The 13,419-nt window shown below is 44.2% G+C and overlaps 1 protein-coding gene across 4 annotated transcripts in view; it reads left to right on the top strand.

Moving 5' to 3' along the window:
* The window catches only part of Tmem150c (transmembrane protein 150C), a 79,982-nt gene extending 67,016 nt beyond the window's left edge, over positions 1 to 12,966 (top strand). For 3 of the 4 annotated variants that reach the window (XM_051170639.1, XM_051170635.1, XM_051170637.1), the window contains exons 6-8: positions 4,819 to 4,946; positions 7,355 to 7,532; positions 12,344 to 12,966. In XM_051170639.1, the coding sequence (XP_051026596.1) occupies positions 4,819 to 4,946; positions 7,355 to 7,532; positions 12,344 to 12,552 (515 nt within the window). In that variant the 3' untranslated portion in view covers positions 12,553 to 12,966. The remainder of the gene's footprint in view (positions 1 to 4,818; positions 4,947 to 7,354; positions 7,533 to 12,343) is intronic. The other variant, XM_051170636.1, reaches the window with a different exon arrangement.
* Positions 12,967 to 13,419: the final 453 nt, after the last annotated feature.

The raw sequence follows: 13,419 nt of genomic DNA, 5'->3' as shown, positions 1-13,419 counted from the left end.
GACTAGTGTTCGGTGACAGCAAAGCAGCAGTTACTTATTTACCAGCACTGGGAGTGGGCAAGAAACACGGCACACACACCCTTTTTCTTTTTTTCCACTAAAGACTCTTGCTGTATATGGTGGCTGCTTTCTTCTCCCTAGGCCGGACCCTGGTCCACCTCAGGCTATATCACTTAAAACTCTCCAGCTGCCTTTAAAAATGGCCTTCACTGCCTATATGTCACTGCTTTTGACAGCCAGAGAGACTGTAATTTATAGCCTACAAAAGAGTCCATGTGGCATTTATTAAAATTAGTTAGCAAAGATCCTTTATCTTTCTGACAGACTAATCAAAGATTAAGTGCTCAGTTATTTTCTTCACAGAATTAGCCGCAATCTTCACCCTGAATGTACATTCTTCTCTTCACTGGGGGATGGGGGGTGGGGGGTGGGGGGGGTGGGGGAAGAGGCCTAAGACAGATGTGTTAAAAAGAGCTTTATTCCCAGCCCTGGGGCAGATACAAGGCTAAAGCTAATAGCTAAATGATTTCAGTCATCTCATAGTAGCCACCTCCCTCCTTAGGCCAAAACAAGCTGGCTGCTGTGTTTTGCTGTAGCCATAAACAGGAATCTCGGATACATAAACAGTCAAAATTAACAAAACAGAACAGAAGTTGTCCGGGTGCCAGGGTAGGACTGCAATGGGAGATGTTATTCTGCCTTCCCAACTTGAAAACTCCAGTCTTCACACGTTTCGTTTTTCAAAGCTGCTATGTTTCTATTTGCGTTTCTTTTAAAATATAGAGGAAAACTAGCTAGGCCACACCCAATAGAAGAACAACAAAAAACTTATGTAGGCTAAAAATAGCAGAGGGGTAGGTTGAAAAGTTCTTTTTCTAAAACTGTTAATAAAAAAAAATTTAATTTTATTTTGTTACATCTTATGGGGGGGCAGTAGCATGCATATGTCACAGTGTGTGTGTGTGGAAGTCAGAGGACAACTTTCAAAAGTTAGTGCTCTCCTCCTTCCATTTGAGTCTTGGGGATTAAAGTCAGGTTGTCAGGCTTGGTGTCTTTACCAAGCCATCTCACTGTCCCCAAATCAATAATTCTTTTATAGTTTATTTATTTTTATTTTATGTGCATGTATGTCTGTGGGTATCAGATTTTGGAGTTACAGACAGTTGTGAGCTGCCATGTGGGTGCTGGGAATTGAACCCGAGTCCTCTGAAAGAAGTCAGTGCTCCCAACCCCTGAGCCATCTCTTTAGCCCCAAATCAATAATTTTTAATGAAACTTAAAACCATATTTAATAATCAGTTGGGGGCTAGAGGGATAACTCATCTGTTAAGAGCACTGACTGCTCTTCTTGAGGACCAGGGTTCAAGTCCCAACATCCACATGGTGGCTCAGAACTATCCAGTCTGAGCCTGCCCATGTGTGGTGCACATACATGCAGGCAAAACACATAAAAATAATAATTAATTTTTTTAAGTTTTAAAGTTTATCTATTGGTCAGAAAGCAGCTGTGGGAGAGTAAACCAGCATATGTGATATGAAATGCCTTTGAAACTGTCCCATTTCCCAGAAGTTACTTTCCAGGTGTTATATCACTACTTGGTTGGAAATTGACTTTTTTTTTTTTTTTTTTTTTTTTTTTTTTTTTTCTTTTTTGGTTTTTCAAGACAGGGTTTCTCTTGTTTAGCCTTGGCTGTATAGACCAGGTTGGCCTCAAACTCACAGCAATCTGCCTGCCTCTGCCTCCCAAGTGCTGAGATTAAAGGCATGCGCCACCACGCCCAGCCCTGGGAATTGACTTTTTTAACAGATAATTTGGCTAGAGACAAATTAAGTTCATAAATTCTTCTAAAGCCAAATCTTTGTTAGTTCCATCTTTCTAAAACTTCAACTGGAATCTATCGGTGACAGAGGCTCTGTCTTTTCTGAGTTGATTAATATAGAGCTGGTGGCTGAAAAGGGCAAAGCCCGGTGTTTGGAATAGAACTGTCGGAGCTGGGTCACGTTATTATATTCAGATAAGTTTCCATTTGTGATAAAAGAACTCCTCACCCATATTCCAAATAGAAAGACACTACTTCCAGGAGGTGGACACACCCTTGTTGCTAGGCAGGACATGCACGGTGCCTAAAGTGACTCACATCTCCTCTGCTGGGCAGGGAGGAACATGCTGTCAGGTGGGTCAATATGAGAAGCTGGACTGGGCTCTGTGTTTACAGTGTCTGTCAAGGTTCTAACACAATATGCCCACAACTTAAAATGCCCAGCAAAGAGTTCCTTAAAAGAGACCAAATGTGCTATGTTTGTGTTTTGTCCTTCTGTGGTGGCATACAGTGTTAACTAACAAGTGTTCCCATGGGGCTTTGTGCTGAGCCCCTCAGTCCTGACCTAAGGCTGCTTTATCAGCTCTGCCTGTAATTAGCCCTCTCCCAGCTTCTCCCTCCTGCTCTCATCCTAAAAACTGACACAGCATCATGCTTATTCCCTCTCCTGCAGGATACAGTTTAATGAACAGTTCGAGCCTAACTGCAGTGATACTGGTTGGAGAAGTGTTGTCAACTTAGTTTTGCTTTGATCAATCATAGGCCCTGGTTGGAACACGTACCAAATCTATATTGGGATGAATAATTTGTATATCAAGGTTTGTCCATATTTTGACTACAAAATCCAGGATATGAATCAAGTTTTTTTCCCGTTGCTGGTCAGAGGTACTAAGAGTTACAAATGAGCTCAACATAGTGAAACCTAGCAGCGTGCGGGTTGCAGACATGTGGGTGGCTACTCTCTGCTGGTGGCTGGAAAAACGAGGGTCTGGAGTCAAGGTTAAACCCCTAGTAAATAATTTCCAGTTAAGTTGCTATATAAATAGGGTAATTTGTCTTGCCTGCTGAAATGTAATATCAAAATTGTCATAGGAGTTGTTAGTACATTCCCTTATATGTAGATATGATTTAAATTGTCAATTATCTTTAATCATTTATAGACTTAACTTTACATGTATACATATATGAACATATATATATATATATATATACACACATACACACACACACATACACACAGAACCTTTTCTGCAATAAGCAGTAATAAAAGGCGATTTTTAGGTTAGTGGCTTGAGTGTGTACTGTCCCCAAGGCATCTATTAGAAATGGGTTTCTTGCCAGGCATAGTGGTGCATGCCTTTCATCCCAGCCCTTGGGGAGGCAAAGGCAGGCAAATCTCTGTGAGTTCAAGGCCAGCCTGATCTACAAAGAAAGTTCCAGGACAGCCAGGGCCGCTACACAGAGAAACCCTGTCTCAAAAAACTTAGAAAAAAAAAGTGAGCTTTCTTTTTTTTTTTTTTTTTTCCCCTTTCCTATTTATTTAAACTCTTTACAGCCTGATCTAAGCCCCTGCCTCCCATCCTCCCAGTGCCACCCTCACACCTCCCTACCCCCATTCCTCCTCCCATGGGTACCAACCTACCCTGGCACATCAAGTCACAGCAGGACTAAGTGCATCCTCTCCTACTGAGGCCAGACGAGGCAGCCCAGCTAAGGGAAAGGGACCCAAAGGCAGGACAGAGTCAGAGACAGCCCCTACTCCACTCATCAGATAACCCTGAAGTGGGGTTTGTTGATATGCCATGGCTGGTTAATACCCATGGAAGGCCTACCTTTTTCTGAAGAATGGAGGAGGAGTGGATGGGGAGGGGGGAGGGACTGGGAGAAAAGGAGGGAGAAGAAATTGTGGCCAAGATATAAAAATAGATAGATACTTAGATGTAGGGCTTGAACTCTAACTTCCCCCTCCCATTCTACTTTTATATTTTCAATTCATTTTTTTAAAGTATCCTTTTAAAAATGAGTGATTAAACGTCATTTGAAAGAATTAGTTTTTAGGGAATGTGGCTTCCCTAGATGTGGTCACCTTGTCCTCTTTCCCGCATCTTCTGCCCTGCTGCTCTCACACTGCTCTAAGCTGAAGGTGACTGATCAGCGAATCCTGAATCCCTGCACGTTCATTTGTCCCTGTCTCCTTTGTTTGTGTGATGCCTCTGCAGTACTCTTCCAGCTGCTGTCCTTGCTGGTCTTGTTTTTAAAAACTCCTAGAACAGCATTATTAGCAATGCTGCCATCCTGGGTCACATACAGCCCTGCTGCTTCAAGTCCCCTCTGACCCCCAAAAGTGAAGGATAATAAAGCAAGCATCTGAGGAGTCTCAGCATTGAATGGAAAGTTCCTGTGAAAAACTGTCAAGAGCTGCAGGTAACTGAGCAATGCTAGGAGTGGGGAAAGCCTTCCCCGGAGGAGGAGCATACCAATTGGTTATCCAATACCAGATAATCAACCCAGAAAACACACAAACAACTAGCATTACACAGACCGAGCAGGTTGGATTTATATATTTAGGGATATATGTTGTATATACATACGCATACATGTGTGTGTGTGTGTGTTGTGTGTGATAACAACTAATGAAAAAAGAAGCCATGAGTGTATACAGGAAGGCTTGGAGGGAGGAAAGGGGAGGAGAAAATGACATGCTTTAACCTCAACAATCATCAAAGAAATAATCAAGAAAACTTGTCTGTGTTGAGATTTAAGGTGTCGTAGGAGAGCCACACATGGTGCATTCAGGAGGCTGAGGGAGGCAGATCCTGAATTTGAGCCTGGACCACACCCTGAGTTCCAGGCCAGCTTGGACTGCATAGTGAGACCCTATTGCAAACAAAGTTTTAGAAGAGTCTTACCTTTTTATGGACGTTGCGGTTTTAGACTCCTGCCTTAGTCTAGGCGTATGACTTACATACTTTAATTTTATGATTTGTTTTATTCCTAGCCCTCGTGGTAGCCGTTCTGCGCTTCATCCAGCTGAAACCAAAGGTTTTAAACCCGTGGCTGAATATTAGTGGTTTGGTGGCACTGTGTCTGGCTTCCTTTGGAATGACCTTACTTGGTAATTTCCAGGTACTTCCTCTGGTTTTGTTTTCCCCTTGCCTCCCTCTTACTCTGGTAAGATTATTGACGTCTAGATTATTGCAGCCTGAAGTGTAGTCACCCTATTAATTCTAAACTTCAGAAACAAGCAGACGCGTTGGTTCTGCATGCACTGTCCCCAGCGTCTCCATGCCTGTTCCCATCAGACACGCGAGTGCTGACTGCAGGTGTAGACCGTTTGATGACTGGGGAAGCAGCTTAGAACAGCTGTGTTCCCCAAAAGGCTTTTTTTTTCCAGCGTGGTTCACACTTTTCTTCATTACAAATTGCATCCCAGCGTGCTTTTCCAGATAATTAAACACTGACCAGCTGTATAGGATGAGAGCACTCATAACCAATTCCTATGAAAGTCCAGGATTTCCCCCAAAATCCCTGACTCATCCTCCTAGAGCTCAGACGCCCTCGGGCGAGCACACCTGGAAGAGGAATTGCCCTTGCCAATAAATACTGCCTCTTCCTCCATTTTTTTTTTTTTTTTTCTTTCCATAGTTGGCTGATTTCCCTGCCTCCATTTGCTCCACATTGTGGCCCACCCTGAGCGGCTACAAATTTTCTCATATGAGCAAACAAGAGATGTATCCAGTCCTCCTCCCGGACCTGTCAAATGAACTCCAAATGATACAGGCACTCGAGACCCTCAGTGGTCTACTGAACGTTCAGTCCTGTTCTTACCAAAACATGCTCGTGGGTTCTCTGCAGCTCTCCCATGCTCTACCCCTGACTCTTGCTTACTCATTAAACCAAGATGGTTTATTCCTCAAGCCTTTACCTTGGTGCACAGCAAACAAATGTTTTGCATAATGTGTTGTTGAGCCGTCCTATTTCTTATCAAGCTGGATAACAGGAGAGCTGCACCCTCGAGAGTGCATTGCATAGGATGCTACGTTGTCAAGAGCATTGCTATTGAGATTGTCGCTGAGATCTTGGTGGTGGCCATCTATCTGCCCTGCCTGTCCTGCAGATGTAGGCACAACTTAAGGAACACACCCATTCCCTCCACCAGAGCACCGAGCTTTGATGCACTGCAGTGCATGTCTCATTCTGAAGTCCTGGAAGAGCCCTAGAAATGGGCTGTCTTGGAGAGTGACAAAATGGAAAGCTATGAATAATGACAGTATGAGGAACCCTTGCTGGAGTATCTGCCAGGAGTGCCAGGGAACAAATAGTCAACCCTCGAGCATATGGGATAAGACATATGTCAATCCCTGACTCCTTTTATAAATTCATAAAAGTTTGAACCGTATGACTGTATTACCTATTTTTAAATTAGGCAAAATAGTGATAATAAACGAAATGGGTTGCACTCAACATGAGAAATTGACGTCCTGGAAATTAAATTTAACATGAGAAGCCATTATTTAAAATAAATATTGAAAATAAACCTTTTGGATTATGAGAAGGGAAAGTGGCTTCCTAGGAAAAGGGGGTTGGGGAGGGGGACCTACAACCAAAAACAATGGGAAAATTGTAAGGGAGAAGTATTACTGATTTGGTACAACACCAATGGGAATACTGCCAGGCAGTAAAATACCTAGGGGCGTTGTGAAGTTTTAAAATCGTAGCTCACTGTGGTTTAAAAGCTGCCTCTTGAGCAGAGTTCATCCTCCTGCATGCACAGTTAAGAAGCAGATGATTTCAGAAGGAGCTTTTAGTGATAGGCGCCCTGTGTAAAGCAGCTGCACAATGATTTTGGGGGATTTTTTTACATCTCTCTAACACCCAACTGCAACGGCCAAGAAGAGCCTTAGTCCTTGAACTCTGCAAAAAGCCTTGAGTATGGATCTTCAACACAGTTGCTCTTTAACGGCTTGCAGGTCTGGCGAACGAGCAGAGCTTGCCGTTTTCTTTATGACTCTAGGAAAACACAACCCACAGAATTCCTATTAACATTGAGTAGGATGAGTTACACAGACGGGCCAATTGTCCCAAGGGTATCACTGTGCGCCAATCAAATCTTCCCCTGCCAGAACTGGCGATTCTCAGTAAGCGCAGTGCCACATCCCCAGCCTCGTTCTCTGAGCTTGAAAAGCTGAGTCTGGGATGTGTGCCCATAGATACTTGACATTTCCCTTTTAATGCAATTCTCCTGCTTTTTAACTTCCTTTCCTTAAAAGCTTTTTCAGGAAAATAATTTCAGGGAATGCATTCTTGCCTCCTGCAGGGTTTTCTAAACAAATGTTTTTAAGTTTAGAGAAAACCACTTTTTTTCCATCCTCTCTGTGGATGCTAACCATTTGAGAATGAACACAAAGAGACTAGAGAGAGGTGTCCAATCTCTCATCTCCTGTCGCCCCACTGTTGAGAAGTTCTGTTCTCTCATATTTTCATCAGCCGACATGTTTTTCAAATGAGCCTCATATTCCTTCTCTGTTCCCTAGCTCACAAATGATGAGGAAATCCATAACGTGGGAACATCCTTGACCTTTGGGTTTGGCACACTGACCTGCTGGATACAGGCTGCATTGACACTCAAAGTTAACATCAAGAATGAGGGACGGAGGGTTGGAATTCCACGAGTTATCCTGTCGGCTGTTATCACTCTGTGTGTAGTCCTGTGTATCCTTTAAAGGTTCTTTGTCAGGGACAGTAGAGCACAGGTAAGTTTTATGACCAGAAGGCCCATCAACCTTCTTGGTGTGTAGAACTGTCAGATGAAAAAGTGTCAGACCAGGATGCCATAGTGAACCCATCGCTTTGTACTCTGGCTTTGAAAAATGAATAGCCAGGGGCCAGAGAGATGGCTGAGTGGTCAAGAGCACTTGCTCCTCTTGCTGAGGACTGGGGTTTGAGTCCCACAGCCACTCGGTGGCTCACAACTGTCTGTAACTCCAAACAGAGGGGCATGTGTCCTGGCCTCCTCAGGTACTGGGCACATTAGGGGTACACATAGATATGTGCAGACATCATTTTGTACACAAAAATACACAAAGAATAAAAACAAATCTTTTAAGAATAAATAAATATCGGGGCTGGAGAGATGGCTCAGAGGTTTAGAGCACTGACTGTTCTTCCAGAGGCCCTGAGTTCAATTCCCAGCAACCACATGGTGGCTCACAACCATCTACAATGTTATATGATGCCCTCTTCTGGCATGCAGGTGTACATGCAGGCAGAGCACTGTATATATAATAAATAAATAAATCTTTAAAAAAAAAAAAAAGTAAATAATAAAACTACCAGTCGAGTGTGGTGGAGCACAGATGTAATCCAAGAACGCAGGAGGAGAAAGCAAGGGAACTGGGAGTTTAAAGTCATAATGAGTTCAAGGCCACACTGGACTACATCAGATCCTGTCTCAAAAATAAAAGTAAGCGAAAAGTAATTTTTTTAAAAAACTACCAGACCATATTTTTATACCAAAACCAAAGCAGGTTCTGCTATCTCAAGATTATTTCAGCCTATGGGAAAGGTCATGCATTCTGTCTCCAGTCATATGTTCTATTTATGAAAACTACAGTACAAAAAAACCTGAGTGTTGTGATATTTTTATCTTTTTAAAAAAAAATCATCTATGACTTTAAGTCCTACTAGGGTTAGGTGATTGATTGGCCTTAAAATGAACTGCAAGGGATGAATGTTTATATCTTTCATGATTATAAGTGTTTCTGGAAAACAAATTCAGAAACTAGATCGCCTACGTGTGTGTAGTTTTTTCAGAATAAATATTTGAGTCTTTAGGGTACTGTTCATTTCCTTTTCTCCCCTCAGAATTTGAACCAATGGAGAACAAAGAAAAGCTAGGTGAAATCGGCCTTTATTCCTAGTAAGCTGGGGAAGAGGGCTCAGGCCCCATCCACACCCTGTAGGCAGTAAACACGGGAAGTGGGCTCAGGCCCCATCCACACCCTGTAGGCAGTAAACATGGGACGTGGGCTCAGGCCCTAGCCACACCCTGTTGTCACCAAGCAGAGGAAGGGAAAGGCAGCACATGCCTCCTTCCCTCAAGCCACAGACAAGTCCCAGAGAGGCTGGTGAGCTAATGCAGGGCTCACTGACACCACCAGTAGCCTGGTCCAGGAGAAGTCAGCAGTAGCTTTTTTGGTCACTATGATAAAATAACCTGACCAAAAGCAACTTAGAAGACAATGGACCCAGGGGGTTAGAGTCTGTCCCAGCGGAGCACGATGGCGGGAGCAGAAGACTGGCTGCTCACATTTTCACTCATACCCAGAAAACAGAGAGAGCAGGACGCAAAGCTATAAACCTTCAAAGCTTGTACGTTATAACATACTTCCTCCACCTCCTAAGAGTTCTGTAACTTTCCCAAACAGAACCACCTGCTGGGGATGGAGTTTTCAAATATGTGAGCCTGCGGTTGTCAGTTGTAATAGTAACTTTTTTTCCTCCATGCTCAGTTGTTGTCTGGGAGGCTGACTGCCTCCTTCTGCTAACCTAGGCCTAGCCCTGGATGCTTCTAGCGTTGGTACAATCTAACCTAGGTCTAGAAACGTTTTTAGCCTCTTAAGACTCACTACTTAATAAGCTCACCCTTACTTATTCTGAGCTCTGGTCTGGCTGGTTCAACTCAGCTGTTCCTGCTCAAACTCCTCTCCCAGCTGACTTACTTAGTCTGGTTTCTCTCTCAGCCTGGAACTGTTCTGCTCGGCCTCAAACTAACTCAGCTATCTGCTGTAATCTTCTGGCTTCTTCTCATTTTCTGGCTTGCTCCATTTTCACCTGAGTTCTGTCTCTACAACCCATCTCCCTGTTACTGCCCTGGTAAAACTTCCTCTCTCTGTGTAAAACTGTCTCTTAAGTAGCTTCCCTTTCCTCTCTCTCTTGAGAGTTGGCTGTATCCTCTGTCAAATCTTCTCTGATTTGTCACCTTTCTGCCACTCAATTAAACATCACTTTCAAACATGGGAGCTTCCTTCTACAAACTAACTTTACCTTTGTTTGGGATTAAAGGCATCCATCACAACACCTGGATCTAAGCTTTTCTTTACCTGATACTTGCTCTATACCAGGCTGACTTGGAACTCAGGATCTGTTTGCTTCTGTCTCCTGGATTAAAGGTTTGTTTGTATTCCAGCTGGATCACACAGACCTAAATGACCTTTGGATGTGATCTCTTGCCAGAACAGCCATGTTCTGAATTAACATTCTTCTACAGTCATTCAAACCCCTACTCGACCCATCAGTTACCCAGAGCACAGAGCAGATGGGGAAAAAACCATCTGCCTTTATTCCCAATTAATTGGGAAGACTGGCTCAGGCCCCATCTACACCCTGTAGTAACCAGTCTTTACTCACACAGGTTCTCCTCAGAAGCCAGAAGAGGAAGTCATGATTCCTAAGTGGTCACGCACAGCTAACACTTGCACACCTCAGTCATAGTGACCCCCCAGTGTTTCCTGAGCACTAACCTTCACTAGGCATCACTCTGAACACTTAACTTTCACTCACAGGCTGAGATTCACTGGTAGGTTAGTTTCTCCAGGCTCACACAGATTGTAGCAACCAGGTACAATATGATCAGAGAAATCAAAGTTGCCATTTCCCCAAGTTAACACAGCCCTGGTGACATTTTCTACCCTCGGTCAGAAGAATGTACACAGACTTTCAGGGACTTTGGGGCTGAGAGCTAGTGGTTCCCACTGCTTTGCATCTAAACACTTGGAAGAGCCCCTGCCTAAGTTAGGGTTTCTATTGCTGCAACACCATGACCAAAAAGTAAGTTGCAAAAGAAAGAGTTGGTTCGACTTACACTTCCGAATTGCTGCTCATCATCAAAGGAAGTCAGGACAGGAACTCAAGCAGGGCAGGAACCTGGAGGCAGGAGCAGCTGATGCAGAGGCCATGGAGGGGAACTGCTTACTGGCTTGCCCACCTCCTTTCTTATAGAACCCAGGACTACCAGCCCAGACATGGCGCCACCCACCGTGGGCCTGACCCTCCCCTAACTGATCACTAATTGAGAAAATGCCTTACAGCTGAGTCTCATGGAAGCATTTCTTCAGCTGAGGCTCCTTCCTCACTGACGACAACTCTAGATTGGATCAAGTTGACACAAAACCAGCCAGTACAGTTGCTTAGTCTCTGGGTTTCCTGCATCCAGGCTAGTTGAGAGACTAAAGATCAGCTGAAGTAGTTTCACCTGTTCTTTTATGCTCAAAGTCTCTGAAGATTTTAGGTCTGTGTATTAAAGATAGAGCACAGATATAAGTTCTTTTTTTTTTTTTTTTTTTTTGAATAAATGTTTCAGGTTCTCAGACTCTTTTCATGTCACAAAAATATTCTGTGAACTTTTTGCTCTTTTCTCAGCTCCTATATACATGGTCATATGCACATGCACACACATATCTATTACATGTTATTTTTTGATATTGGTATGTATGTATGTATATATGGGTATATGAGTGTCACCTGGTAATTTATTGGCATTTTGGGATAATTTGGGGTTTTCTAAAAGTTTTATTTTATTTTTACATGTATGACTGTTTGGAAAAATGCAAAATATAATGTATTTTGATCATATTCACACCCCTTTACTCCTTTTGTCCCTTCTTACTTTTGTGAACCTCTTGTTTTGAGATAGGTTCTCAAGTAGCCTAGAATGACCTCAAACTCACTGTGCAGATGAGGTTAACTGTGAACTCTGGATCCTCCTGCCTCCACTTCCCAAGTGCTAGTGCTCCGTGCGCACACCACCACACTGAGCTCACTGAGCTTTCTCAGTTGCCTCTCTTCATTTGGTTACATGGCGCCCCCCAAAGATTTATTTATTCTCTTATTATGTATAGAGTTCTGGCTGCACGTACACCTGCCCACCAGAAGAGGGCACCAGATCTCATTATAGATGATTATGAGTCACCACGTCGTTGCTGGGAATCGTACTCAGGATCTCTGGAAGAGCAGCCAGTGCTTTTAACCTCTGAGCCATCTCTCCAGCTCCATTGGTTACATGTTTTAATGTGTGACCATGAATGCCTAAAAGAAGAGCTAAGGGGGCACAGTATTAGCACTGTGAGACAAACACTGTAATGTTAAATTGTGTATATTAGAGTAGCAAAACTCTCATATTTAACCAGGCAGATGTAGAATTCAGTCGCGCATAGCCAAGGTGTCTGTGTAAATCCACCAATTCATGTGCTTGTGAGGATGACTTCAGGCAAGTTACCTGCTTGGCCCCTGTTTCTTGGCTGTGTGTAAACCTGTCAAGTGATGACAGAATCGTTGTGTTAGAAGAGATTATCTGCAACGACATCCAGAAATGTGCCCAGGAGAGCACACAGCTCACTATGACGTAACATGTGCAAATACCAGCCTTCAGTGAGCCCTGTGACATGGCTGCCAGCTTAGCCGGTGATGGGGGGGGAGACTGACATAGTGATGTCTGATGACCTTCCTTGACTGCTGTGCCCCAGATTTCATCCTCATGGCCCAAGATATCCACATGTACGCAGCCAGGGTGCAGTGGGGCCTGGTCATGTGCTTCCTGTTGTACTTCGGCACCCTGGCTGTGGAGTTCCGGCACTACCGCTATGAGATCGTGTGTTCCGAGTACCAGGAGAACTTCCTGAGCTTCTCAGAAAGCCTGTCCGAAGCGTCTGAGTATCAGACCGACCAGGTGTAACCCATCAGTCAGTCTGTCCTTGGGGGCTTGGTGAGTGTGAGTACAGGGGAGGGGCCAGGAGGATGCACTCACAGGACTGGACACACCACCTCATGACACTAATCACACACACGGACACACATTCACGGCCACATCTGACAAAGAGCTTTTTCAGGGCGGGCTATTTCTTTCCATGAACAAGCACAAGGCCTCATGTGTGGAAATACACGCCTTCACACTGAAAACACGCCCAGGACAGAGCCAGAAGCTTGTGCATGGTCACCTCCCCACCCCACCCTCCCAGGATGCCTTGCGCTCCATCCTCTTCACGTTGCAAAGTTGGCATCTTCCTCCAGTTCAATAAGGCAGGCTGAGTGTAACATGAGAATGATGCCAACTCCTCAAGTTGCCTTCAGGTCCGAAGGGCTAGGAACGAGCTGGAGGGCAATGTTCTTGGGTGGATGACTGAGTAGCATCTGGCTGGATGCATGCTATCCTGAAGCTGTGACAGCCACGCACTGGCCTATGAGAGGCACGAGCAGAGCTTTCCCACCAGGCTCCCTTCACCACTGTCCAGCGGTCAGCTTTGTAGATCCAGAGAGAGAACGTGCTGCAGAGAGCGAATGGGAGAGCAGACCGCCATCTGCATTTGGACTTGACTCATTCTGCCTGAGGAAAAATCTCCAAATGCCAAAGTTCACAGGGACAGTCTGCCAGGTACAGCATGAGGTATAGTCGAGAGGGCACGGTTTAGTGTTTGCTTCTACACTGTCATGGCTTGCCTTTCTTTTTTTAACAATGCATCTCTCATGGGTCTCTGTAAGGCCTCAAGGACAAAGGTGTGGACCAAAGGAAAGAACCTTGTTTTAGTTTCAAGTATGAAAGGGG

The sequence above is a fragment of the Acomys russatus genome, chromosome 28 (genome assembly GCF_903995435.1).
Source record: "Acomys russatus chromosome 28, mAcoRus1.1, whole genome shotgun sequence".
Classification (NCBI taxonomy): Eukaryota; Metazoa; Chordata; class Mammalia; order Rodentia; family Muridae; genus Acomys; species Acomys russatus.
Note: the sequence above shows the minus strand (reverse complement) of the source record. Positions and strands in the feature narration are given on the sequence as shown.